The sequence below is a fragment of the Anomaloglossus baeobatrachus genome, chromosome 4, assembly GCF_048569485.1.
Source record: "Anomaloglossus baeobatrachus isolate aAnoBae1 chromosome 4, aAnoBae1.hap1, whole genome shotgun sequence".
NCBI lineage: Eukaryota > Metazoa > Chordata > Amphibia > Anura > Aromobatidae > Anomaloglossus > Anomaloglossus baeobatrachus.
Window position 1 is genome coordinate 621,907,706 of NC_134356.1, and position 27,204 is coordinate 621,934,909.

The following is a 27,204-nucleotide window of genomic DNA, read 5'->3' on the forward strand; positions in this document are numbered from 1 at the left end:
GTCTTGATCATCACAGTCTGTGGCTCGTCTTGATCATCACAGTCTATGGCTGGTCTTGATCATCACAGTCTATGGCTGGTCTTGATCATCACAGTCTATGGCTGGTCTTGATCATCACAGTCTGTGGCTGGTCTTGATCATCACAGTCTGTGGCTGGTCTTCCTCATCACAGTCTGTGGCTCGTCTTCCTGTTCACAGTCTGTGGCTGGTCTTCATCATCACAGTCTATGGCTTCTCTTTATCATCACAGTCTGTGGTTGGTCTTCCTCATCACAGTCTATGGCTCGTCTTCATCATCAAAGTCTGTGGCTCGTCTTCCTCATGACAGTCTATGGCTCGTCTTCATCATCACAGTCTGTGGCTGGTCTTCATCATCACAGTCTGTGGCTTGTCTTCATCATCACAGTCTTTGGCTCATCTTCCTCATCACAGCAGCCAGAGGACAATCTGAATCATTTTAAGCCATATTTTAGGTTGTATTAGTCACGCGTTTCTGATTTACTCATAGTCAATTCATGTGAAATAAAAATGAGTAAAACAAAAGGCTAAAAAAATACTAGTTTCCGATTTCCTCCCAAAATATACCACTGAGTGAAGGCTCAAGCCTTATCTTTAAGGCTGCACGTTATTTTCACATCAATATTAGACACAGTAGAAGGAGACACAACTTTCTACAGCGCTTTACGCCACACCTGCTACCGTGTTAAACCGATAAGCCCTAGCATGATTTTACAGGATTTTTGGAGTATATTTGAAATATAAGCCCTACTCCAAAAATAAGACCTAGTTAGTCAGGGCCGGCGTTAGGGGGGAATCAAACTTCACAATTTCTCAGGGCTTCGCTATCTTAGGGACCTTAGTGTTTGTATTCTGAGGTTCCGATTGTTTAAGGATCTTTGATGCCTTCATAGTCATGTGACCAAATTCTCTTAATTGATGATTATTTTTTGTTCAAGAATAGATGTGGATGATTGTTCATGGCAACAAAATAAGACATTCCCTGAAAATAATCCCTAGCTCACTTTTTGGCGCCAAAAAATAAGATAAGACCCTGCCTTATTTTTGGGGGAAACACACCATGTTTTCCTGAAAATAAGCTCTGGCTTGATTTTTACAAGATTTTTGTAGTATGCATGAAATATAAACCCTACTCCAAAAATAAGCCTTAAGCGGGCTTTACATGCTACAATTTCGCTACAGCGATCTCGTTGGGGTCACGGATTTTGTGACGCACATCCGGCCGCTGTAGCGATGTCGTAGCGTGTGACTCCTAGGAGTGATTTTGGATCGTTGCAAAAACGTCCAAAATCGCTTCTCGTTGACATGGGGGTCCGCTGCCAGTTATCGCTGCTGTCGCAGGGGCGAAGTTGTTCCTCGTTCCTGGGCAGTGCACATCGCTACATGTCACGCCGCAGGAACGAGGATCATCTCCTTACCTGCCTCCGGCCACAATGCGGAAGGAAGGAGGTGGGCAGGATGTTACGTCCCGCTCATCTCCGCCCCTCCGCTTTCATTGGGCGGCCGCTTAGTGACGTTGCTGTGACGCCGAACGGACCGCCCCCTTAGAAAGGAGGCGATACGCCGGTCACAGCGAGGTCGTTATGCAGGTAAGTATGTGTGACAGGGGTGCCAGATTTTGTGCGCGACGGGCAGCGATATGTCCGTTTCGCACAAACGATGGGGGTGGGTCACATGCTAGCGATATCGGGCCGGATATCGCAGCATGTAAAGCCACCCTTAGGCTATGTGCGCACTAGAAATGTGAAGTTTCTCAAGAAAATTTCTTGAGAAACTTCTGCCAGTGAAAGATTTCCGGACCTGCGGAAAAAATCCGCACCAAATCCGCATGCGGTTTTGCCGCGGATTTGCCGCGGATTTACCGCGGATTTACCGCAGGTTTGTCCCTGCAATAAATAATAAAGATAATCGATAGACAGATAATGGATAGAGGGAAAGATGGATAGATGAATAGATAGATAGATAGAGGGATAGATAGATAGATGAATAGATGAATAGATAGATAGATAGAGGGATAGATGGATAGATAGATAGAGGGATAGATGGATAGATAGATAGATAGATAGATAGATAGATAGATGAGAAAAACCTATATAATGTTCCACCTCCCTGCATTTTCTAAGCTGGCACCCTTTAGTGACTTTCATGTGGCACTAAAGGGTGCTTAGCCTTGTATTTAGCCATAAAATAAATAAATAATTAAAAAAAAACGACGTGAGGTCCCCCCATTTTTTGTAGCCAGCTAGGGTAAAGCAGACGGCTGCAGCCTGCAGACCACCGCTGGCAGCTTCACCTTGGCTGATAATCCAAAACAGTGGGCACCCCACGCTATTATTTTAAATTATATAAATAATTTAAAACAAAAAACGTGCGGTCCCCCCCATATTGGATCACCAGCCAAGGTAAAGCGGACAGCTGGGGTCTGATATTCTCAGACTATGGAGGTCCACTGTTATTGGACACTCCCCAGCCTAAAAATAGCAGGCCGCAGCCGGCCCAGAAGTGGCGCATCCATTAGACGTGCCAATCCTGGCGCTTTGGCCCAGCTCATCCCGCGCCCTGGTGCGTTGGCAAACGGGGTAATATATGGGGTTGATGCCAGATGTGTAATGTCACCTGGCATCAAGCCCTGGGGTTGGTGAGGTCAGGCGTCTATCAGATACCCGACATCACCAACCCAGTTAGTAATAATTAAAAAATAGACAACAAAAAAAGTTTTATTTGAAAAAACACTCCCCAAAACATTCCCTCTTTAACCAATTTATTGAAAAGAGCACAATCAATTCCACATCCGGCGTAATCCAATAAGGGGGTGGGGGGGGCACGGCGATCCATACCATAGTCGCTGTCCCAGTCAATGAAGAACAGAATGTTCCCCATTGGCTGGGAGAGCAATGCAGTGACCTGAGCAAACATCAATAGGTCAGCTCAGGTCACTGCAGGGGATGACGAGCGCTGCCATCAGGAGCATAGATGAGATCATTACCTTCTGTGATCATCTCCTGTACTGCTGACGTCAGCGCTGTCACTGACTTCTATGCCCGCCGCGTTGTCAGACGTATCGCGAGAGCCCGTGACGTCACCGCTAGTGACAGTCTCGGGCCGCTCGCGAGACGGGCATAGACAGCAGTGACCGCGGTGACGTCAGAAGGCAGGAGATCGTCACAGCAGGTAATGATCTCACCTCCTGACAGCAGCGATCGTCATCCCCGCGGCTCCCAGCACTGCAGGATGTCAGTGTCTGCCTGCGCTGCCGCGTGACAGGCTGCTGACGCTGCGGGCAGACACTGACACCCTGCAGTGCAGGCAGCCGCGAGGCCTGAGCAGGACACAGACTGCACGGGCACCTGGAGGTCGCACGGAAGTGCTTCTGTGCGGCGTCCAGGGAGTGTGACGTCTGTGTTTACTCTGCTCCGCCTCCTCTTCCTGGCATAATGACATCGCTTCCTGCAAAACCGCAGGCAGCGATGAGCATTACCGCAGGTAATTCGCGGCTATTCCGGTGGTATACCGCACATCATTGCTACCTGCGGAATACCCCCGGAATACCGCAGGTACCTGCGGAAATTAATGGACATGCACATTTTCTCAAGAAAGTTTCTCGAGAAAATTTTCTCAAGAAATTTTCTTGAGAAAAATCCGCACAGTGCGCACAGCTATTTTTTTTTCTCATTGAATTTCATGGGAAATGTCTGCACAAAGATTGCAGACATTTCTCAAGAAATTTCCGGGGCAAATCCGCGGGTAAATCCGCAGGTAAAAAGCTCTAGTGCGCACATAGCCTTAGTTACAGTTAGGGCCGGCGTTACAGGGGAATCAAGCTTCACAATTTCTCAGGGCCCCACTCTCCTAATGACCTCAGTGTTTGTATTCTGAGGCTCAGATTGTTTAAAGACCTCTGATGACTTCACAGTCTTGTGACCAAATGTCTGTTAATTGTTGATTTATTTTTTTTTGTTCAAAAATAAATGTGGATTGTTCAAGGAAAAAAAAAAAGACATCTCCCTGAGAATAAGGCCTAGCCCATTTTTCCGACAAATAATAATATAAGACCCTGTCTTATTTTTCGGGGAAACATGGTAATAGTTATGGCTAAAATAGAATTCCATGTTTTCTGTGTGTCTGAAGTGGATACTTAGTTAAGTCCTGTGATTACAGCAGCATCAGCACACATTCAGATTGTGAGTGAAAAGCTTGTAAGAGCGGTGGCTATAACTAGACCATGACTGGCAGGCAATGATGGTATCTTCCTGTTCATATATTAAGAATTAAAAGTCTGTAGCACAACCATCTGAGATGTTGGGAAAGCCTCCTTAAAGGTACTTGCTCTAGTTGAGGATCTTCGAGTCCTTTTTTGTTTTCCACTAGGGGTACAGTGCTTTCTTTGTGTCTGTAGAGGGAACCTGATAGTGTAATGAAGTCCTGTGATTACAGCAGCATCGGCACACAATTTTGTATTTTAGGGGGATAACTGAAACATGTCAGGGGTTATGATTCCTGTATATTCAGGATTAGCCTAAAACATTTGTCATTTTCTTCCCTTACTGTGATTGTTGGACCATCATGCCAACTTCTGTGACCTACCTGTTGTGCAGTGTTCAGCATTTCACTCGATGGGTGTCATGGCGGCGTCAAACTCAGTTCACACTGCTTAGTCCGACAAACAGCCTGGGATCAGTTAGTTGCACAACCTGTCATGGACATCGGCTGGTTCTGTCTTTACTGCTCTCCAGTACAGCAGGAGTTACCGTATTTTTCGTTTTAAAAAAAAAAAAAACATGGGGTCCGTCTTATACTCCGATGTTGTCCTACCGGAAGGGGTCGGCCGCGGTGGTGGAGTGGTGTCACAGTAGGCAGGGGCGGTGCTGGTGGGGTCTGTCCTGGCAGCGGTGGGGTCTGTCCTGACAGCGGTGGGGTCTGTCCTGACAGTGGTGGGGTCTGTCCTGGCAGCGGTGGGGTCTGTCCTGGCAGCGGTGGGGTCTGTCCTGACAGCGGTGGGGTCTGTCCTGACAGCGGTGGGGTCTGTCCTGACAGCGGTGGGGTCTGTCCTGGCAGCGGTGGGGTCTGTCCTGGCAGCGGTGGGGTCTGTCCTGGCAGCGGTGGGGTCTGTCCTGACAGCGGTGGGGTCTGTCCTGGCAGCGGTGGGGTCTGTCCTGGCAGCGGTGGGGTCTGTCCTGACAGCGGTGGGGTCTGTCCTGGCAGCGGTGGGGTCTGTCCTGGCAGCGGTGGGGTCTGTCCTGGCAGCGGTGGGGTCTGTCCTGGCAGCGGTGGGGTCTGTCCTGACAGCGGTGGGGTCTGTCCTGACAGCGGTGGGGTCTGTCCTGGCAGCAGAAGCTGTGGTGGCTGTGTGGAGCAGACCTGGGTGGCAGGTGTCCCAGATGCTCTGTCGGCAGTCCTGGCTTCAAAGAAATGGTGCCCGGACTGGCGCGTACGCAGAGGAAGTTCTCAGCCGAGAGCTCTATCTACACTTGCGCTGACTCTGGACACCATCATTTGAACCCAGAGCATGTGGGACACCTGCCGTACCGGCCTGCTCCATACAGCCACCGTAGTCCGCACAGAGAGGCAGCCACCCGCCAGCCTGTACAGACAGCTGTCTGCATCAATTCTCCACCTCCTGGTAAGCTATATTCTGATTTTAAGATGCACTCCTCATTTTCCTCCCAAATTTTTGGCAGGAAAAGTGTGTCTTATAATCCGAAAAATATGATAATTCTTGCTAGCTTGTGATCATCTGCTGGGAGCGCTGGCTGATGATCACCAGCTGCCCTCACCCTTCATAAGGCTCTGGATCCTGGGGCTGAGTGCCGGATATAGCTTTGCTCCTCGGTTCCTGTGGTTATCCTGTTATATGGTGATGTACAAGTTGCGGTTTCATGTGGTGTGTGAGTTCTCCAGTTGTGCGTTAATTCCTTACCCTTTTTGCTTTACTCCCCAGTTCACCTACGGTCCCTCCTTTGTGTTTGAGTGCAGTGTGCGAGTTTTCGTTCACCCTTGTCTGTGCCTATTTGTGGGGTTTTGGTTATTGGGTTTCCGGCCCGCTCCCAGGGTGGGGGAGAGTAGTATCAGAACTCGGTCATGCTGGGGGCTCAAACCTGGCTACCATTGTGCCTACCTTTGAGATAAGGGACAACGCAGGGGCCCCAGTATTATGGTCAGCCTAGGAGCCCCTGCTCCATCCGTACATACCCCGTGACACTACCATATGGCACACTTATTCCCGCACATTATGGGTCATTAATAACTCCCCATGAAAATGCCATGAAGTGCAAAATGAGTTTCTATATAATGAGCATATATGCTATATAATCTATATAATGAGCATATATATATATATATATATATATAATATATATAATATATGAGCATATATGCTAAAAAAATAATTTCCTAAATTTCTATGTATTTTCATGTGACTAAAGCCTTACCCAACATTTTCTTGTGGACGTGTTTTGTTTTGTTTTTTTGGTTGTTTTTTTGTAAATTGTTGCTGACGGCGGCGTTTCCCTCTTAAGTGCGTAATTCCCATAATTAGCGGTGATGTTGTACGACAGATGTTATATGTGCGTAAACACCGCGGTCATTACACGGCGCACGTCGTGGTGGTGGGCGCGATCCAGGGCCGTAAATCCATTTTTTACAACCTGCTGCATAAATCCCACAGGACAGATCTGCACATTCATGAGAAGACGATGTGTACGGGCTCGTTATAGGAAATATCAGAGGAATCTGTCATATGTGTGTCATGTACACCGACATTCCAGTATATGACCTCATGTACTATGCGACTAATGTCCATTTTCTGTAGGTAAGGTATCAGGTTGCTGTCCGCTGTCACTTTTGTTAAAGGAGGCCATGCTCATCAGGTAGGTAGCAGTCAAGTGCTTGTTCACTAGAGAGCATCCCCTTCATACACGTGGATGCTCGGTTCAGCCGGTCATGCATGTGTTTTGTATGGAGAGAAAAAGTAAGCCTTAGCAGTAATTGCTCATCTGCCAGGACTGGATTGGATATTTGATTAAAGAGGACCAGCCACTAGGATTTTCCTAATATACACTAAAGCCAGTGCTATACCTGCACTATCATGCTGATTCTATACATACCTTTACTTGTGAGATCGGATGTGTAGTTTCTGAGATACAGGCAAGTAAAGTTTGTGAAATGCACTGTTATTTGATTGATAGCAGCTACAGAATATCTAATAGGTGGGTCAGGTTTTGCTAGCTATTCCTGCCCCTGTCTGCCTGTCCTTCCTACCCTGTCTCTGTTATTACAAGGGAGGAAGGATGGAAGGACAGGCAGTAGAGAGGGGCGAGAATAACTAGCAAAACCCGACCCACCTATTAGATATTCTGTAGCTGCTATCAATCAAATAACAGTGCATTTCACAAACTTTACTTGCCTGTATTTCAGAAAGTATACATCCGATCTCACAAGTAAAGGTATGTATAGAATCAGCATGATAGCACCAGTATAGCACTGGCTTTAGGTTATATAGGAAAATCCTGGTGGGTGGTCCTCTTTAAATCGGCTGACCCTTCTCTTCAGGAGGCCGCCATACACAATAAATGATGGACTTTTCTCTTGTTTACCCAACTTTAATGTGTATGGGGACTTTAAAGGGAAGCTATTCTTTCAATCGTGTATTTGTATGACATGTATTTTTATTTTAGATAACTATCTTTATTAAAAAAACAAATTGGTATTCTAGTAATTTTCACACTGACCACTGGGGCTATTTTAAACTTGTCCATCTGTTTTTAGAAGAGTTTACAGCAGTTTCCTTATCAGCAGAGGAAGGATTACAATAATTGAGAACACATTTATAGAACTGATAACACAAGACCCACTAATAACAATAGTTGATATTTAAGCTGACCCTGCTACTCCTCCTTCCACATTGACCTTTGCACACGCGCATTAGATGCTTCATTATAAAAGATAGGGTCAGGGTCTGTTTATTGTGACTAATTGACATGTGTTGTTTCCTGAGATAGGAAGAATAAGTGTAAAAAAAAAAAAAAGTCCAAAAGTCCCGGTGGCTAGTGTGAAAAATGAAAGATGTTTATCTTTTTAAAGGATTGTAAAGAAAGCTATATGTAGTGCTGGTGTCCATGCGCTGCCCTGCGTCTCCCCAGCAATGACATGAGTTGCCTACCGTTGCGGCCGTACTGCGTCCTCCGACATCTGCCCATGTGCTCCTCTGCTGCCTCCTGCTCTTGGGCCTGTTGACTCCGCACAGGTTCCCTGGGAGTGCTCTTAGGGCGCACGCTTGCCCTGCTGTTAAAGGACCACCACGCCATTTCCCATGCCTCTCAGCCTTTAGCTGAAAGGCACTAGATACTTAGGACATCCTCCCACTAGGGGAGGTGCCTGGGCAAGACCTTTAGTTAGTCAGTTTACCCGTCTGCTAGCTAGTTGTCAGGTCCAGTACCTTGTCCCATTACCTATATCTGTGCCCGCTTTCCCCTACCCGTCTGCCCCTGCTGTGCCCACCATACCTGTCTTCTCCCACTGTCCTGTCTGCCTTAGCCTTCCCAGCTGCCCCCGCCTGCACTAGAGATTGTACCTGCCTACACGTGTGTCTGTCACTGCGTTCCCTGCATTGGGAGTGGCATCTGGTGTAGACCCCGGTGGTCGTATAGGCCCCTCCCAGGTCATTGTAGGCCCGGGTCCCCCCTGTAGTCCAGTGGGTCCTCTCCTACTACTGCTCGACCCAACACCGGCAAGTGTTACAAAAGTATTACCAAAACATTTACTGTGAAAACCTGATTAGATCAGATTTTTATTTTCTAATTACGACTTCCCTTTTAAGCATAACTTGGGAAATCTTTCACATCCTCCTGCCCTCGTTTGTGGCGAGGCCAAAAAGTGAGACCACTATGCTGAGGGTCCAACCCAACTTATCTAAGCCCACGGTGCCTCATCCTTGGCATGTTACCTGCTTAATGGGGTCGGCTAGTTTAGAATGAAGAACAGCAGACGGGGGAGGCTGCCAGTTGTCAGAACCCTGGCCTTATATGACGGGAAAGCCCCTTTAAGTTAACACTAAGCAGTCTGCTGTACAAGATAAGCTAGTGACAGCCAAACCGGAGGGCAGGTACAAAGTGCGCTACGTTACGCTCCGGAGGACACAAATCTGAGGACTTCAATGGGCCGGGCGTAATTCTGTCTCCTCTCATTGTAGTGGGCTGCTTTGGACTGAAACTGGGGCTCCTATTTCCCACATTAAATACAAAAAAATATTATTTTTTGGGTATAAAATCAATACTAGTACATCAATATAGGAAAAGAAAAAAAAATCACACATTTTAGGTATCCACATAACCGTAACAACTGGTAGAAACGATTCAACAGGTCATTTGGTGTCAAAGATGAACAGTAAAATAAAATACAGTATATATATATGTGTGTGTGTGTGTGTATATATATAAAAATTATATTTATATTGTATATAAATACATATTTATATTAGGTTCTCCAAAAATTAAAATGATGGAAATTACACAGTAACTTATATCTATCCTATAGCAGTGCATGCATATAATACAACACAAGGACTCATTAAAAAAAATGTTCTGGCAAAAAAACCTGAAAAAATTAAGTGGACATTAAAGGGTTATTCTCATCTCCAAGATCCTATCCCAATATGTAGTAGGTGTAGTAATAATAATAATAATAATAATATTAGCAAATACCTCCAATTAGAAATGTAGTATAGTTCTCCTCATTACCTATGCCTCTTACCTCATGTGTAGGGCATTTCAGCTTAGGTATCCATAGTTATGACCATGCGTATAGTCACAGTTAGTTTGTTGTTAGTGGTCATAACCATAGAGACCTAAGGTCCTGCAATGCCCTGCACGTAAGGTAAGAGACATGGCTATATCTGGAGAACTATACTACATTTCTAATTGGAGGTGTAATGTTGCACCCCGCAACCTGGGGGTTCAACTCGCTTGCAGCGGGGTGAGGTAGCTTCAGCAACACATCTACAGTCTCTTTATAAAAATTCCAGCAGTTTATTTAAAACACTCCCAGCATAAACTGCTCTTAAACATAAACAATCCACGTACCGTGGGCATCCAGTCCATTACAAGTCCATAGTGGAAGTTTAGCAACTTTCCCCACTCTCTGGCACCTGCCAGCATACACCTCTAGCCAAAGTTCCTTCCAGCACCCAGGTCCCTCTGCAGACCCCTGTCTGTCTCTCCTCCAGGAGTGGTTCGGGCCTGCAGCCTGGCTGCACTCACCTCAGACTCAATTCCAGCACCCAGTGTTCAGCCTCCACACAGGCTGATACATCCAGAGCTCCCTGCTCTGCTCTCACACTCTGCAGAACACACACTGAGTCTCCTAAATCAGACTGGACACACCCACAGGTGGAGGTCTGTGATTCTCCAGACCTGCACAGCACACAGGCATTATTAAAGGGAACTTGACCCTTATATGCAGAAACAAGCCTTTGTGGAACTACAAGTTCCATAGCAACCTCTTCAGTTTAATATCACAGCGACCTTCTCCACTGCGACAGATAGCGACAATTTACCACATTGGTGGTCGCTACCTCACAGAGGGATTTACTAATATTATTATTATTGGGATAGGATCTTGGAGATGGGAATGACCCTTTAAGGTCCTTACAGGACTGTTTATTTAGGTTTGTCCAACAAATCGGCTTTTTTCTTTTCATAAACCGTAGTCTGGACTCTACACTACTAAGGATGCGGGACCTTAAATTCCTGCTGCTAGCCGAGCTGGGAGGAATGGATCCCTGTCTCTCCATTGCCATTAAAGGGAAGTAGCTGAAGATACAATTTTTTCCTTTAAGGGATTGTCTCAAGATCTTTTCAGAAGTGCGCGCCTCCCCAGTTTTCTGCATTGTGCTCTCTGCGATGCTGCTGGCAGAGGAGCGCATGGATAATGAAAGTGGTCGATCACCTTGGCAATCAGCAGTAAACTTTGAAATGAAAAATCTCTCCCCTCTTGAGAATGGAATTGCAAAGTTTCTTGGTTTTACAAGGCTTTTCTGATGTTTAGACAACCCCTTTAACTCCCCATTGATTGTATCAGTATTGCTGACGATTACCCCCCTTTCTCTTATCGTAGCTCCCAGCCAGGTCACGCCTGTAGAAGACGAGGGATTACTGTTCTCCGATACGAGTTTCTGGACCAAATTGTTAATAGAAGATGATGCGTTTGAGCAGAAGCGTCCTCCTTCTCCTCCATCTATGGACCATACGCTTCCTCCATCAGAGGAGACCAGAGAAGAGCTTGTGCTCCTACATGATACAGACCTGCTCATAGACAACCATGAGGAAGAAGGCGCTCATCTGCTGTGCCAGGGCTGCCAAGGCAAGGAGCATATGGGCAACAGGTTTCCTCCACAGGATGAAACAGAAGAAATGGATTATAGACCTCTGCCGGAAATTGTGATCGATCAGTCTGATGATGTGTCCACAGATCTGGAGACTTCTGGGTAAGTTTAGCTAAAGATGCCCATACAATGTCATAAGTTGGCACACATCTATGCTATTCCATACACATGCACCTTCCATTTGGCTGAGCATACGTCTTCAAGGAGAGGAGAAAAGCCTTTGTCCCTGGACTTGTTCCCATTAATTTTTTGCCTCAATGTGAAATCCAGGCCAACCATTAGAAAATCTCTACATGTGAACACTAAATATTTTTTTTTTGTTTGCAGCTCAGAGGAGGCGACGTATGTGGAGGCCATAGCCAGGACTCAGGATGTGGAGGCCGCCCGATGTTTAGCATTGAAGTTATTCCAGTTGGATGGTTTCGAAAGATCTCAGGTCGCTCCCTACTTGCAAAAAAAGTAAGGCTAAGGCACAGCGTGTCCATAGGCCACACTCTATAATGAGGTGGGGTGAGGGGACAAGGTACAAGTTCTTATGTACAACGACAATCCAACCATTTTGAAAAAATGGGGCCTAGATAAATGCTGCCTGAACCAGTCAGACAAAACTTTGAGATGCTTTCAGGTGGGGTGGAGTTTAATGGAGAGTTATGTTCTGAGAAGTCATGGAGGGACTATGTGAATTGAATTTGATTAGGGAGTGTGATAATCCATCCTAAAAAGATGTGTTTTTATGGAGCGTCTGAAGCTGAGTAAGTTGTGATTTGTCCTAGTGTCTTGGGGTACAACATTCCAGAGGATTGGTGCAGCTCATGAGAAGTCTTGGATCCGGGAGTGGGAGGTTTGAATTAGTGTGGATTTTAGTCGAACGTCGTTTGCAGAGCATAGAGGACAAGTAGGGTAATAGACAGAGATGAGGGGGGAAACGTATGGGGGTGCCTCACTGTGGAGAGCTTTGTGGATGAGAATAAGTTATTTGAACTGGATCCTGTGATATATGGGCAGCCAGTGCAATGACTGGCACAGAGCAGAAATATCCGAGTAACGATTAGCCAGATAGGTGACCCTGGCTGCATCATTAAGGATGGACTGTAAAGAAGAGAGTCTAGTGAGGGGGAGACCAAGTAATAGAGAATTGCAGTAGTCAAGGCGGGAGTGGATCAGGGCCACGGTGAGGGTTTTGGTTGTTTCCATGGTGAGAAAAGGCCGGATTCTAGAGATGTTCTTGAGGTGCAAGAGACAGGAGAGGGAGAGAGATTGTGTATAGGAGGTCAAGGAGAGATCGGTGTCAGATATAACTCCTAGACAGTGAGCCTGTTGCCTAGGAGTTATCGTGGTGCCACACACAGAGAGGGAGATGTCGGGTTTAGGGCGATTAGGAGATGGAAGAGAAGTAGTTCAGTTTTGGGAAGGTTAAGTTTCAGATAGAGAGCAGACATGATGTTGGGAATTGCAGACAGACAGTCACTGGTTCTTTGTAATATAGCGGGGGTGAGGTTAGGGGATGAGGTGTATAGTTGTGTGTCATCAGCAGAAAGATGGTACTAAAAGCCAAATTTGCTGATGGTTTGTCCAATTGGGGAAGTGTAGAGGGAGAAAAGAAGAGGGCCAAAGACTGAACCTTGAGGGACCCCAACAGTGAGAGGAAGAGGAGAAGATGTGAAGCCAGCAAATGATACGCCTAAAGATAGGAAGAAAACCAGGAGAGAATGGTGTCCTTTAGGCCGATTGAATGGAACATAGAGAGAAGAAGATGGTTGTCAACAGTGTCGAAGGCTGCAGAGAGGTCAAAGAAGAATAAGCAGAGAGTGGTCACCGTTAGGTTTTGCCGTCAGAAGGTCATTGGTCACTTTGACGAGGGCAGTTTCTGTTGCGTGTAGGGGACGGAAGTCAGATTGTAAAGGATCTAGTAGAGAGTGAGTGGAGCGGTAGTGGGTGAGGTGGGACTAGACCAGGCGCTCCAAGAGTTTGGAGATGAAGGGGAGATTGGAGGCTGGTCTGTAGTTGTTTGTGCAGGATGGGTTGAGAGAGGGTTTTTTAATAATGGCGTAATGATAGAGTGTTTGAGGGAGGAGGGGAAGATACCAGAGGAGAGAGCGAAAGAAATAAGTAAGATGTGTAGTGGGAGATGTAATACCGCGGACAGTGAAGAAGTTGTGCTTTTTTCCATCCAGTAATGACTTCAGTGCCTTGGTGGCTGAAGAATACCTTGCACTTTTCGACTTCACAGGGAATAGCCTGGATGCGGCTCTCAGGTGAGACATTTATTCAATTTTGCAATGAAATATTTGGAAGTTTAGTTTTTGTTTTTACTGTTAAGAAAGTTGGTTACTTTCTGGTGAAATTTGTACGGTGCTATAAATTTAGAGCATATCCGTCGTTTCAATTCTTACTTCATAAATCAATAGTACGCATGAAAATAAGCAGCTTTCTAATGTATCTTATCAGGGAAATCTGCTTCTTTCTCTGCCAGAATTGATCAGTCATTATCAAATGCTCAATTCTGAGGTAAAATTCTATGTAGAATCCCTCTGATTCCAGCTCCTCCCTCAGAGGAAGCCTCTGGTAAAGCTTTTGGCATGGATCAATTATTAGTAAATTACTTTCCCTATAGAGATGAGGGTCACATCCGTTCCTGTCTTTAATCTTTTCAGGTCTCTTCTGCAAGAACTGGTACTGACTGGAGAAACCCAGGAGCGGGAGCGGGTCCTCTACCACTTCTCCAAACGATTCCACAACTGCAACCCCAAGGATTTCCGATCGGCAGGTGAGTGATCCATGTACATACACTACTCACAGAAAGTTTGGGATACTTGGCTTTCGGGTGAAATCTATGTAAAATGTTCAGTCTACAGCAGACCTGGGCAAGGGGCGGCCCGCGGGCCACATCCGGCCCGCCTGCTCTCTGTGACCGGCCCGCCCGTCTTCAGCCAGTGCAGTGGAGCCGGGCTGCAGCGTGCCGAGCAGGGAGAGATCCTGTGCAGGTCCGCACAGTCAGTGCAGGCAGCGGAACGCAGGAGTCTTTCCTCTGTTCCCTGCCAGCACTAATTGTCAGTGACACACGCGCGCGCTCTGACGTCAGTACTGCGCTGCGTGTGTCATTTCAAAAGTGCCCGCCCGCCCTGCAGGAGAAGAAGCAGCACAGCAGACGGAATAATTCATCTTGCAGGACCTGCGATGATGTCACGCCCATGTGACTGTGTGGGAGGAGACACAGGATGCCTTTGTTGTTAATTCAGAGGTATGATGACTGGATTAATGATGTTATTCCAGTAGTAGGGGCTGTCCCTGTACCATTCACACAGTGTGAGGCCGTCCTGTACTGACTAGACACACCGTCCCACATTGTAACCCCACCACCACCAAAGGCTCGTCTAGTGAGTACAATGGCTGATGCACAGCGCTCTCCTTAACATCTCCAATATTGTTGACAGCCATCATTTCTGCCCAGCGTGAATCAACTTTCATCAGTGAACATCACTGAGACCACTAATCCCTCATCCAGCGTAGATGATGACTGTGCTTGGTGATGTGGTCAGGCACCTTTGCAGGTCGTTTAGGACGCAGACCATACTGATGTAAACGGTTTTCAATGGTCTGACGTGACACTTGGGTGAATATCACGTCCCTTAAATTGTGTGGCATTCATCATGCGGTTCCAAAGCGCATTGTTCACAATGAAGCGGTCATCAGTGTGGGATGTGGCCAAAGGATGTCCACTTCTCTGCCTTTCTGTGACCCTTCCAGTCTCTCTGTATCTCTGTGCAACCTGCTGGAGACACTAAGCTCACTGGCCACTTCCATATGAGAACATCCTGCTTGAAGTTTCACAATGGCGCGGTGCTGCTGATCAATTGTTAGGTGTCGTCCGGGTCTCATGATGTCAAAATATGAACAGCATAATGAGGAGGACTGTGTAATCCTAATTCTAACTGAACCGCGAAATGTTTTGGGCGATTAATGGCTCAAACACCTGTTGTGAATTTTGCCGTTAAGGCTACTTGTTAGAGAACAGCAAGTTGTGTAAAAAGTACTGAAACATTGAACAGTTGGACATCTGCATCCAAAAGATTAGAGAAGGTCACATTAAGTTCTCCTGAAAAGGTTAGAGGGCATTTTAGGATCATCCTGAAATTTCACCCGAAAGCAAACTATCCCTATCTTAATATATTGTATATCCTGTTCTGTGGTCAGACCGGACTGGAGCTCATCCAATGTCATTGTATTTCAGACGCTGTACATACTATGACCTGTGCCCTCATGCTGCTCAATTCGGATCTGCACGGACAGGTAATAGGAGTGTGATACTGACCTGCCCATGTGATCTGTTCATGAGATCTGTGGTTGTAATAGTAAAAATCTATGCAGAAAACATCACGGAAAAAAGGCCATACTGCCCAGTACATGGTCACTGCGGGATACAGACCAAGACCAATATGATGGTGATATCACAGTTGGAAAACACTGATGAACAAGCACACACACCTATCATCCATGAGGGGGTGGAATGCTTATTCTACATGCAAAGGAATAAGGCTATATGATGCGATCACAAAGATACATGTAGTGCACCATGCCAGCTTACTGTCCATAGTAAGCATCCCAACTCTATGCAAGTATCCCCCCCCCCAAGTATCTATGCAGCACTGATCTAAGCTTCATGTGCTGCTGAGTTAACGTATGACAGTTCTTATATATGGCCAGTTGCCTTTTGCCACAGCTGGGCACAGCTGATGTTAGGATTATACACTGTACACACATATGGCGCCCTTAAAGGAGTTGTCAAAGACTTGCATATTGGTCACGAAGACAGGCTGAGAGATCACGTAGATATCCCATCACTGTCACCATGTATCACAAGCAGCACTCTACTGCCTCCAATCGTCAGAACAATATACAGTTGACAAAGGTGATGCTGCTTTTGCTACTAGGATGATTATTGGGCGCCTTCACAGTAAATACATAGTATACACACATGCATGGAATATATATATTTTGGTGTGGTCACTGCTAAGCCCTGCATTAACTGCAAGAAAACTAGCTGCCACCACCAATCGTTTATACAGGCCTATTGGACACCCATTACTGGTAATGTTTCGCCTTCACGAGGTTTCAGGGATGCGATTTATAGAGCAAGGGGGACAAAGCGTTTAAATTCTATATATTTAATCCACAAATTTGGCAGTGCTTATAAAACTATCATTGAAGGGAGGAAGGGGTAGAAAACAAATCCAGCACTGATGTCCATAAAAAATTATTCTTCCTTATTTCAAATTCATCATAAAAATTAGAATGGATCAATCCTTCCGAAAGCCCTGATTACGCCTTACGCGTTTCAGAGAAAAAACTCCTTAATCATAGGCAAATGATTAAGGAGTTTTTTCTTTGAAACGCGTAAGGCGTAATCAGGGCTTTCGGAAGGATTGATCCAGTCTAATTTTTATGATGAATTTGAAATAAGGAAGAATATTTTTTTATGGACATCAGTGCTGGATTTGTTTTCTACCCCTTACTCCCTTTAATGATTGCTACACCTGTGGAAGCCAACCACAGACACCATGCACTGGCCCAAATGGACATCTAGATCTACAGATTGGTGAGCTGGAATATTTACTTTCTTGGTGTTTTTCTACCCTTATAAAGCTATACAAAACATATTACAAAGGTGACAAAACAATACAGTATATACAGTTACAAAAAATAAAAGGGGTAAACTAAAGAAAAGTAATGAGATGGCACAATCCTTTTTTGGAGAAAAGAACTCCTCTTAGAAAATATGGAGCAATCCTACACAGTATTGCTTCTTCCAGCATTGAACAAAGGTGTCAACTCAAAATCCGTATTTATTTAAGGACAGTCACTCCTGCATACCTCCCCTTGGTGACCTCAGATGGGGCTCGTCATGCCATCTGGCTCCGGTCTCTAGAAAAATTATGGGATCACCAAAATTCAGGATATTTTTACCCCTGGAGATCCCCAGTGGAAGATTTTAATGCCATATTTCCTGTCATGATCTTACGTTTCCATAGATGGGAAATATGATAGATATATATTTTGTCATCCACCGACCGGATGTTAATTTAGAGCTCATAAGAAGGCCTCACGGTGATTTGAGTAGGTGTATTACGTTCATCATGACGCCATAAATATATCTCCCATAACTATCCCTGCTACAAGAACCCAAATATTCATAACTATACAGTGGCTCGGAAGCGTCTGGTTGCAGTCCTTTCAAGTCAATCAGAACTGACTACAGAGGTGATACATTTGTTGATTTTACCCTCTGGTGAATAAAGAACCCAGTGTCTGTATCAGTTCAAGTTACCTGTTCACACCAGGGGGTCCTAGCTGAATAGGGGCCAGATCTTAGTTTAGAGTGCTAGCTCTTGTTTTGTTGCCAAATTATGATTATGAGCCATGTTTTAGTAGACTGGTCTTATGCCAGTGAAGGGGAAACCCATGGCCTAGCTAGGTTAAGCCTCCTCCTGCCAAGGTGATGTGTAAGAAACTGGGATCAATATTCTCCTCTGACCTTTTTCTAGTATGCAGGAGAGAAGTAAGATTGGTCAGCCAGATTAACAGTGCGGTGCAAAAGTTTTAGACAGCTGCGGGAAAAAATGCTGCAAACTATGGATCCATTAATAAACGGAATGTTAATTGCTAAAAATCAACTATTGCCAATAGTAAAAGTCAATGATAAAACATGAAAATGAAATTAAATAGTGTCACCGCCCTTTGCCTTCAATATAAATAAAGGTCGGACCCTTATACATAGTTTCTGAAGGGAGATTGTTCCAAACATCTTGGAGAACTAACCACAGATCTTCTATTGATATAGGATTATATAAATCCTTTTGTCTCTTCATATAATCACAGACAGACTCAATGATCTTGAGATTAGTTCTCTATGGGGTCCAATTCATCCCTTCCCGTACTCCTTATTCTTTGCACTGAAGTTTGTTATTAGAGGGAATCTGTCATCAGGTTTTTGCTCCCCATCTGAGACAGCATAATGTAAAGACAGAGACTCGGATTCCAGCGATGTGTCACTTACTGAGCTGTTTGCTATCATTTTGATAAAATCCATGTTTTTTCTGCTGCAGATCTAGCAGTTATTCAGTGCTCATGAATATACTGGACTACCTGCAGCGTGCCAAGTAGTCCTGTAATGATAATCTCCTGCTGATTAAACAGTGATTTTATCAAAACTACACTAAGCAGCTCAGTAAGTGACACATTGCTGGAATCAGGATTTCTGCCTCTGTCATGGTGCTTTCAGATTAGGTGGCAAAAACCCGGTGAAACATTGAATTAGGGACCTTGGCATCATTGTGTTGCTACAGAATAAATTTGGTGCTAATCCAACGCCTCACCGATGGCATTGCTCAACAGTTCCGTATCTGCTTCTTTTTCTCAGCATCAAGGACACCAATACTCCTGACAAAATTCCCCACTGAATTTTGTCAAATCTAGCCCCAATTTTGTAAGGACCCTCCACCATGCCTCACTGATCCTGCAGACACTCATTATTGTTCTGCTCTCCAGCCCTTCGGAGAATAAACTGTCTTCTGTTATAACTAACTGTATCACATTTTGACTTTTTGACTTGTTAGTCCTGAGCACCTGCCGCCATTTTTCTGCATTTTCTGGTTCCTATGTTTTCGTGCACAGTTGAGCCTCTTGGCCTTGTTTCCATATCGAGATTCCAGCCGCTCAAGTGTTCACACTAGAATCTGTTCACTGATATATGAGCAAATAAGGAATTAATCAATGATTGAATCTTGTCTCAACTCTGACCAAGAGACAATGTACACTATATTCTTTTATCTTTACCTTTTTTTTTTTCTTTCTTTCAAACCCTCTTAAAGGGAACCTGCACAATTACAGTCACAAATACTGCAGCATTTCAGAGTAAAACATACCTGGCTGCCATAATGTCCAAGGTTTGGGCAGCATGAATTTAGTGACACGTTCACTAGTAGTGGGGCAGACTGTTGGCAGCTCCATGATCAGCTTATTGAAAGGGCAGCATCTATATAAGAAGTGCTGCCACCTTGTCTATCAGGTAACAGTGCTATACAATAAGCTGAGGCTCTCTCTGTCATTCCTGTTCACTTCCACTCACTTGAATGGGGCATTAGATGCAATCAGCTTCAAAGTGTTTGGAGTTGTGCCTGATAAACAATGAAGAAGGTATAACCCTTATACCATCATAGCTTCTTTATAGGTATGACCTTTGTTGTACCACCATGGCCTCTTCGTAGGTATGACACGTTGTGTACCACCATGGCCTCTTCGTAGGTATGACACGTTGTGTACCACCATGGCCTCTTCGTAGATATGACACGTTGTGTACCACCATGGCCTTTTCGAAGGTATGACACATGTTCTACCACCATGGACTTTTCGAAGTTATGACACATGTTGTACCGCCATGGCCTCTTAGAAGGTGTAACCCCTGTTGTAGCATCATGGCCTCTTAGAAGGTCTGACCCTTGTACCACTGTGGCCTCTTAGAAGGTCTGACTTTTGTTGTACCACCATGGCCTCTTAGAAGGTCTGACTCTTGTTGTACCACCGTGGCCTCTTAGAAGGTATGACCCTTGTTGTACCACTGCGGACTCTTAGAAGATATGACCCTTGTTGCTCCACCATGGCCTCTTTGAAAGTATGACCCTTTTTGTACCACCATGGCCTCTTAGAAGATATGACCCTTTGGGTACCACCGTGACCTATTAGAAGGTATGACTCTTTTTGTACCACTATGGCCTCTTAGAAGGTATGACTCTTTTTGTACCACCATGGCCTCTTAGAAGTCATGACCCTTTTTGTACCACCATGGCGTCTTAGAAGGTGTGACCCTTGTTGTACCACCATGGCCTCTTAGAAGGTGTGACCCTTGTTGTACGACCATGGCCTCTTAGAAGGTATGACCCTTTTTGTACCACCATGGCCTCTTAGAAGGTATGACCCTTTTTGTACCACCATGGCCTCTTATAAGGTATGACCCTTTTTGTACCACCATGGCCTCTTAGAAGTCATGACCCTTTTTATACCACCATGGCGTCTTAGAAGGTGTGACCCTTGTTGTACCACCATGGCCTCTTAGAAGGTGTGACCCTTTTTGTACGACCATGGGCTCTTAGAAGGTGTGACCCTTTTTGTACCACCATGGCGTCTTAGAAGGTATGACCCTTTTTGTACCACCATGGCCTCTTAGAAGGTGTGACCCTTGTTGTACCACCATGGCCTCTTAGAAGGTGTGACCTTTGTTGTACCACCATGGCCTGCCATGTTGACTTCCATCACATTCTTTACCACAGTAGATTGACAGTATAATGATAAAGAACGCACAGTGTTTTGATTTCTGACAACTTTCCTTTCCTTTCTGCAGAATATCGGGAAGAGTATGACATTACAAGAATTTATTAATAACCTTGATGGGATGAATAATGGGACCAGTTTTCCACGGGAGCTTCTGAAGGTAAAGAACCGCTCGCTCTTGTTACTGAAGTCATTTATGTTATCTGTTCCTCCATACACCTGTAAGAATGGCCAACCTTCATTCTGATTCCACCATAAAGTTCTGCTGAGGGATCTTTCTATCAGATATTAAACTAAACCCCTCATACACTTTAGATGGATCGGCCGAACGCTACTTCATCCGACTCCCACATTCACAGCTCTGCAGACTACTCCTGTGTTCTCTATGAGAGAGCCACCACTAACCTCCTCTGGTGGTGGCTTATCTTGGAAAACAAAAAGAGAACCAGTAGTCTGAATTCGGGCATGCAGGATCCTTCTGTCCATCCATATTCATCTGTCATGAGCACCCGTATACCTTAAACTCAGCCGAACCCGTAGATATCAGCAGGTTCAGTTGTCGTTAGTCTAATGTGGAGCCTTAAGACTAAACCCTTCCACTTTTGCACACATCAGCTGAATATGGATGGTGCTGTGATGGGCATGGCCAATATGAACAGCGCTCTGCTCCAAATTCTACATTAGTCCATTACTTACAGCAGTCAGTAGTCTGCACGTGGGATGTAATGTAGAGTGAAGCTGAACTGGACAACCACCATGTTGGCCTGCAGGTTTAATCGGAGGCCATTTCTGGATGTGCGCACATTTGCCTTATTTTGTCATTTATACATTCTGTGATTCCATTTTCCTTTCTTATAGGGCTTCTACAACTCGATCCGAACTGAGAAGTTGGAATGGGCAATGTGAGTAGACATAAAAATTATCGACCGTAGCCCCTTGCCAATTTATTTCTCATCCAGTTGTCTTATATGCTTTGTCGAAGGACACATGGATGGAGCTGCCATTCTAGCGGGACAGTATTGCAGAGACACCATTTAGATAAATGTATGTCTCAGGTTCAACACACAAGAGCTGCTACTTTTGTAGATCCAGTAATAGGGTATATGGACATGAGATGTTCCCATGGTGCAAGCTCTTATACAGGGGGCTTCCCCCACTATATCTCTAACTTACAATGACAAAATACGCACTGCCACTTCCGTTTTGGTGAAAAGGGGCTAAATCCCTTCATTGGTGAATGTAAACTCAAGTCCTGGTTACATTTTCAGCAAGCCCTGCAGCTTACGAATCTTAAAGGGAACCGGTCACCGGATGTTTATAATACTCGTCTAACGGTCGGTGCAGAGCAGACTGGTCGGATGAGTGTCTCCTTTCTCCGGGTCCGCGACTCCTCTTTCGGCCATTTTTGTCCTCCTTCTGAAGCTAGTGTGGATGATGCGTTCTACATCATACACACAAGCCAACATTGAGGTCCTGCGCAAGCGCATTTTGATCTGTCCTGAGTAGGGCAGATCAAAGTATTGTGGTGCGCCTGCGCGGGACCTCAATGTCAGCTTGTGTGTATGATGTAGAACGCGTCATCCACACTAGCTTCAGAAGGAGGACAAAAATGGCCAAAAGAGGAGTCGCGGACCTGAAGAAAGGAGACACTCATCCGACCAGTCTGCTCTTCACCGACCGTTAGGTGAGTATTAGAAACATCCGGTGACAGGTTCCCTTTAAGTGTGTAATATACACACTGTGAGGATTACATTCCACTGGAAAGTTTATAAAGTCGTCACGTGACCACAAGTATATCATATGTATAATTGCAGACATGTGACAATGGGATTTGCATCCGCTTCTCTCATTTATGTCATATCAGATCACCATACAGAGAATGTCTCGGAGGATAAAATAAATAATTGCGATTATCAGTCTCGATCCCCTCTGTATCTCCTGTACACATTCATATTCATGTTGTTAACCATGTGAGTGCCACAGCAGTGCCCATGCCATTAGCAGCAGGGTGAGTCTTACTGGATACAATACTTTAGCACTGCACTATTTCTTACAAGAGCAATGCAGACCAGACAGAGGTGTGAACAGAGCCGAAGGCAGTGTCTCCATTTTCGGTTCTCATTTCTACCTTTTCTAATAACTTGTTTATTGTTATTGTTCAGGAGTGAAGAAAAACTAGCAAACCCTCTGCTTACAAAGCCGGAGAACAGCATGTCCGTCCGAAAAAAGAGCAGTCCTTTTGTGGACATGCCCGCTCCCAACCCCGATGATCCAATATACAAGGAAGGGATGCTGTGCCGGAAAATGCATGCTGATATCGATGGAAAGAAAAGTGAGTCGGCCCCTGATTATCTGCCTATATGTATAATTATAATTACTGTCCCCACAATATGGCTATTCAAAATATTTGGTGGAGGGCACCTTATCAATATTTAATTCAATATCCTAGGATATGGAAAAAGTGCACTATTGTTCCAATCTAAAAAATATTTTTACTAAAACCAAACTGTATTTAAAAATACAGTGGAACCTTTGGTTACGAGCAGAATTGGTTCCGGGAGTGAGCTCTTAATCCAAGTTACTCTTATATCAAAGCAAATTTTCCCATAGGCAATAATTCAAACGCAGAAAATTCGTTCCACAACCCAAAAATATTCACTGTATTTATACAAACTTATTACAGTAATACAAAATAATGTCCTGTATTCATATAAATGTATTAATTTATGTATTCATATATGTATTCATTTACAGTGCACTAGTACAAAATACTGTACAGTAAAAAACATAAAACAAATTAAACTGCACGTGAGCTTACAATAGAATTGTGGGTTTGCGGGAGGTTTGCGGGAGGTATTATAGAGAGAAAAAATGATGTATAAATATGACACCTTTAGTCTAGTACAATACACAAAAAAACACACCCTAAATCTATTGACAAAGGGATTCAGCTCACCCACTCCAAGTCTCCAGGCCTTCTCTCTGCAGCACGGACAATCGACCGGGCAGCTGCAAGCATGTAAGATGAGCTCCAGCGCAGAAAGGAAGGCACTCTTCAATATAAATTTCCATATGGTTTATTCTATGTGCACACATGTGAAGGTAGGTACAGACAGCCCCTAGGCAAGGGACAAAAAATTACTAGCGACGCGTTTCGACCATATAATACGGTCGAAACGTGTCGCTAGTCATTTTTTCCCCTGCCTAGGGGCTGTCTGTACCTACCTTCACATGTGTGCACATGGAATAAACCATATGGAAATTTATATTGAAGAGTGCCTTCCTTTCTGCGCTGGATCTCATCTTACACCCTAAATCTATTCTCCCTAAAATAAGGGCAGAACTAAGCCAAATGTGGGGTAGAGATACTGCACAGGCAGATTACAGTATAACAATGTGCTGCCCTGGTTAGCAGAAACAAAAGTACAATACTGTATCCACAAATGCAAATCGATAGACAGGCTATATAGTATATACTGTACTGTACAGTGGTATACTGTATACAATACATATGTACAGAAAGGTACCTCCAGAGTGGGTTAGAGCTCGGTGAAAGGACGGATCCGGAAGTGTGCACGGTGAGTATTTGCTCTTATTGCAAAGCATTGCTCTTAAACCAAGTTACACATTTTTAACCCCTTCACGACCATGGACAGATATATCCGTCATGGAGCGTGTCCCGTTAAGCCCCGCCCCCTGCCGCGGGCAGGCGGCGGTCGGCACACATATCAGCTGTTTTTAACAGCTGACGTGTGCCTGCATGTTGCGAGTGGAATCGCTTCCACTCGCAACATTTAACCCCTTAAATCTCGCTGCCAAAGTCTGGCAGCAAGATCTATATGCGCGCGGCCATGATTTTTACATACCGCCGCCCCCACCGGAAGTCACGTGCGTGATCACGTGACTTTCGGTGGTTGCCATCGTAGCACAGGGTCATGTGATGACGCCTGCAGCTATGAAGTTTCACTTTCGTTTTCCCTCGGCCGGGAGCAGAGAGAAATAGAAAGTGACTGAATCTGCTGTTTACAGCTGTATAGCTGTGATCAGCAGATAGATAAGAGCGATCAGATTGCTGATCGCTATAGCCCCCTAGGGGGACTAGTAAAATAAAAAAAAAAGTTTTAAAAAAAAAAAAAAAACCTAAAAGTTCAAATCACCCCCCTTTCCCCCCCATTGAAAATTAAAGGGTTAAAAAATAAATAAATATACACATATTTGGTATCGCCGCGTTCAGAAATGCCCGATCTATCAAAATATAAACTCAATTAATCTGATTGGTAAACGGCGTAGTGGCAAAAAAATTCCAAACGCCAAAATTACGTTTTTTGGTCGCCGCAAGTTTTACGCAAAATTAAATAACAGGCGATCAAAACGTAGCATCTGCTCAAAAATGGTACCATTAGAAACGTCAGCTCGAGACGCAAAAAATAAGTAGTCACTGAGCCATAGATCCCAAAAAATGAGAACGCTACGTGTTTCGGAAAATGGCGCAAAATGTGCGCCACTTTTATTGGACAAGCTTGTGAATTTTTTTTAACCCCTTAGATACAAGTAAACCTATACATGTTTGGTGTCTACAAACTCGCACCGACCTCAAGCATCACAACGATACATCAGTTTTACCATATAGTGAACACGGTGAATAAAACATCCCAAAAACTATTGTGCCATCACACTTTTTTTGCAGTTTTTCCACACTTGGATTTTTTTTTGCTGCTTTCCAGTACACCACATGGTAAAACTTATGGCTTCATTTAAAAGTACAACTTGTCCCGCAAAAAACAAGCCCTCATATGGCAAGATTGACGGAAAAATAAAAAAGGTTACGGTTCTCGGAAGAAGGGGAGCAAAAAAAAAAAAAAAACGCAAAAACGGAAAGTGTCCCGGGGCTGAAGGGGTTAAAAAGCTTTGCTTGTCTTGCAAAACGCTCTCAAACTAAGTTACTCTTAATCCAAGGTTCCACTGTACTGCAAAACAAGGGATCCAGACTAAGGACCTCATTAACACCAGGTTATCAGTAATAGAACAGCATAATAAGAATAATATCATACAATTAATTAGCTACAAGATAGTAAATAGTCACTTTTTCTATACAAAGATAAATTAAATTCAATAATTAGTATAGTCACCAATTCTAAGTACATAATGTCCATAGCCATAGTATTCTCAATTCACTAATAATAGTCTCCTATAAAGTGCAATCATAATGAGGCAGTGAATAGATAATAGATACTTCAAAAAAGTTGTATAAATGATCTTACTGTGATATAAATTGATCTCATATCTACTAAGGTGCTTCAGGTTTGATACAACATAACCACTTATTTCCATTGCTCCAATGTCTAATGTTCCCTGTATAATTTAATGAATCATCAAGGTAAATGTTACTATTCAATTCACAATAAACGATTCTAATTAACTGCATGGATATATTTATATAGTGTTGCTGGATAAACCAGTTATATCACTGTTAATGACTGCAGGTAGCTATATAAGGGATTCATTAGGTGACTTTCTAAGTACACTGATACAAATACACTGATATCCTACACCGTAGGTGAATAAAGTAGTAAATGTTGCTGGTGCAATTAGCTATTTCATAATTAATTGCTGCAGGTAAGTCTATACAGATGACCAGCTAGTAAGTGCCTACCAGTGAGCCAGGGAAGGAGCTGAAGCCTGGAGTGCCAAGGACCACGTCCCAACGCGCGTTTCCACCTTCGTCTTTAGGAGATGTGGACGGAAAAGTGAAGGGGTTCCCTTATATAGGAAGGTATTACCCTCCAAGTGCATACACCTGCGCTTAGAACAGCCACTCAATGTAGCGGCGCATAGAACGCCGCGGGAAGAACCAATGGGCTCTTCCTGTTTCTGGTCCATGAAACTCAAGCCACTGTTCAGGGTCATGGCAACTAATGCCAATAGTCTGCCATAAGCGCTCATGCGCACCATTTCACCGTACTGCAGGAAGACGCGCTCAAGCCCTGGGCTATTCATGCGCTCATTGAGTACAAGCCGTACAGGACTCCTTCTTCACACTGAAGATACTTCTTAATGACCACCCACCACTTTAACCTATGCAGCAATGCTGGCCGCACTCATAAGCCTATTTTGAAAGGACAAACTCTGGATATGACGCTGAGCTCGTGCACTCAACGTTTTTGGTTGACCATGGCAAGGCCTGTTCTGAGTGGAACCTGTCTTGTTAAACCGCTGTATGGTCTTGGCCATTGTGCTGCAGCTCAGTGTCAGGGTGTTGGCAATCTTCCTATAGCCTCGGCCATCTTAATGTAAAGCAACAATTCTATTTTTCAGATCCTCAGAAAATTCTTTGCCATGAAGGGCCATGTTGAGCTTCCAGTGACCAGTATGCGAGAATGTGTGAGGGATAACACCAAATATAACACGCCTGCTCCCCATTCACACCTGAGACCTTGTAACACTAATGAATCACATGACACCGGGGAGGGAAAATGGCTAATTAG

The 27,204-nt window shown here is 44.5% G+C and overlaps 1 protein-coding gene across 3 annotated transcripts in view; it reads left to right on the forward strand.

Moving 5' to 3' along the window:
- Positions 1–27,204, forward strand: part of LOC142304178 (PH and SEC7 domain-containing protein 1-like) — an 89,210-nt gene that overhangs the window by 46,509 nt on the left and 15,497 nt on the right. For all 3 annotated transcript variants that reach the window (XM_075346298.1, XM_075346300.1, XM_075346299.1), the window contains exons 4-11: positions 11,128–11,497; positions 11,723–11,854; positions 13,570–13,650; positions 14,050–14,162; positions 15,627–15,685; positions 20,790–20,879; positions 21,578–21,621; positions 22,882–23,051. In XM_075346298.1, the coding sequence (XP_075202413.1) occupies positions 11,128–11,497; positions 11,723–11,854; positions 13,570–13,650; positions 14,050–14,162; positions 15,627–15,685; positions 20,790–20,879; positions 21,578–21,621; positions 22,882–23,051 (1,059 nt within the window). The remainder of the gene's footprint in view (positions 1–11,127; positions 11,498–11,722; positions 11,855–13,569; positions 13,651–14,049; positions 14,163–15,626; positions 15,686–20,789; positions 20,880–21,577; positions 21,622–22,881; positions 23,052–27,204) is intronic.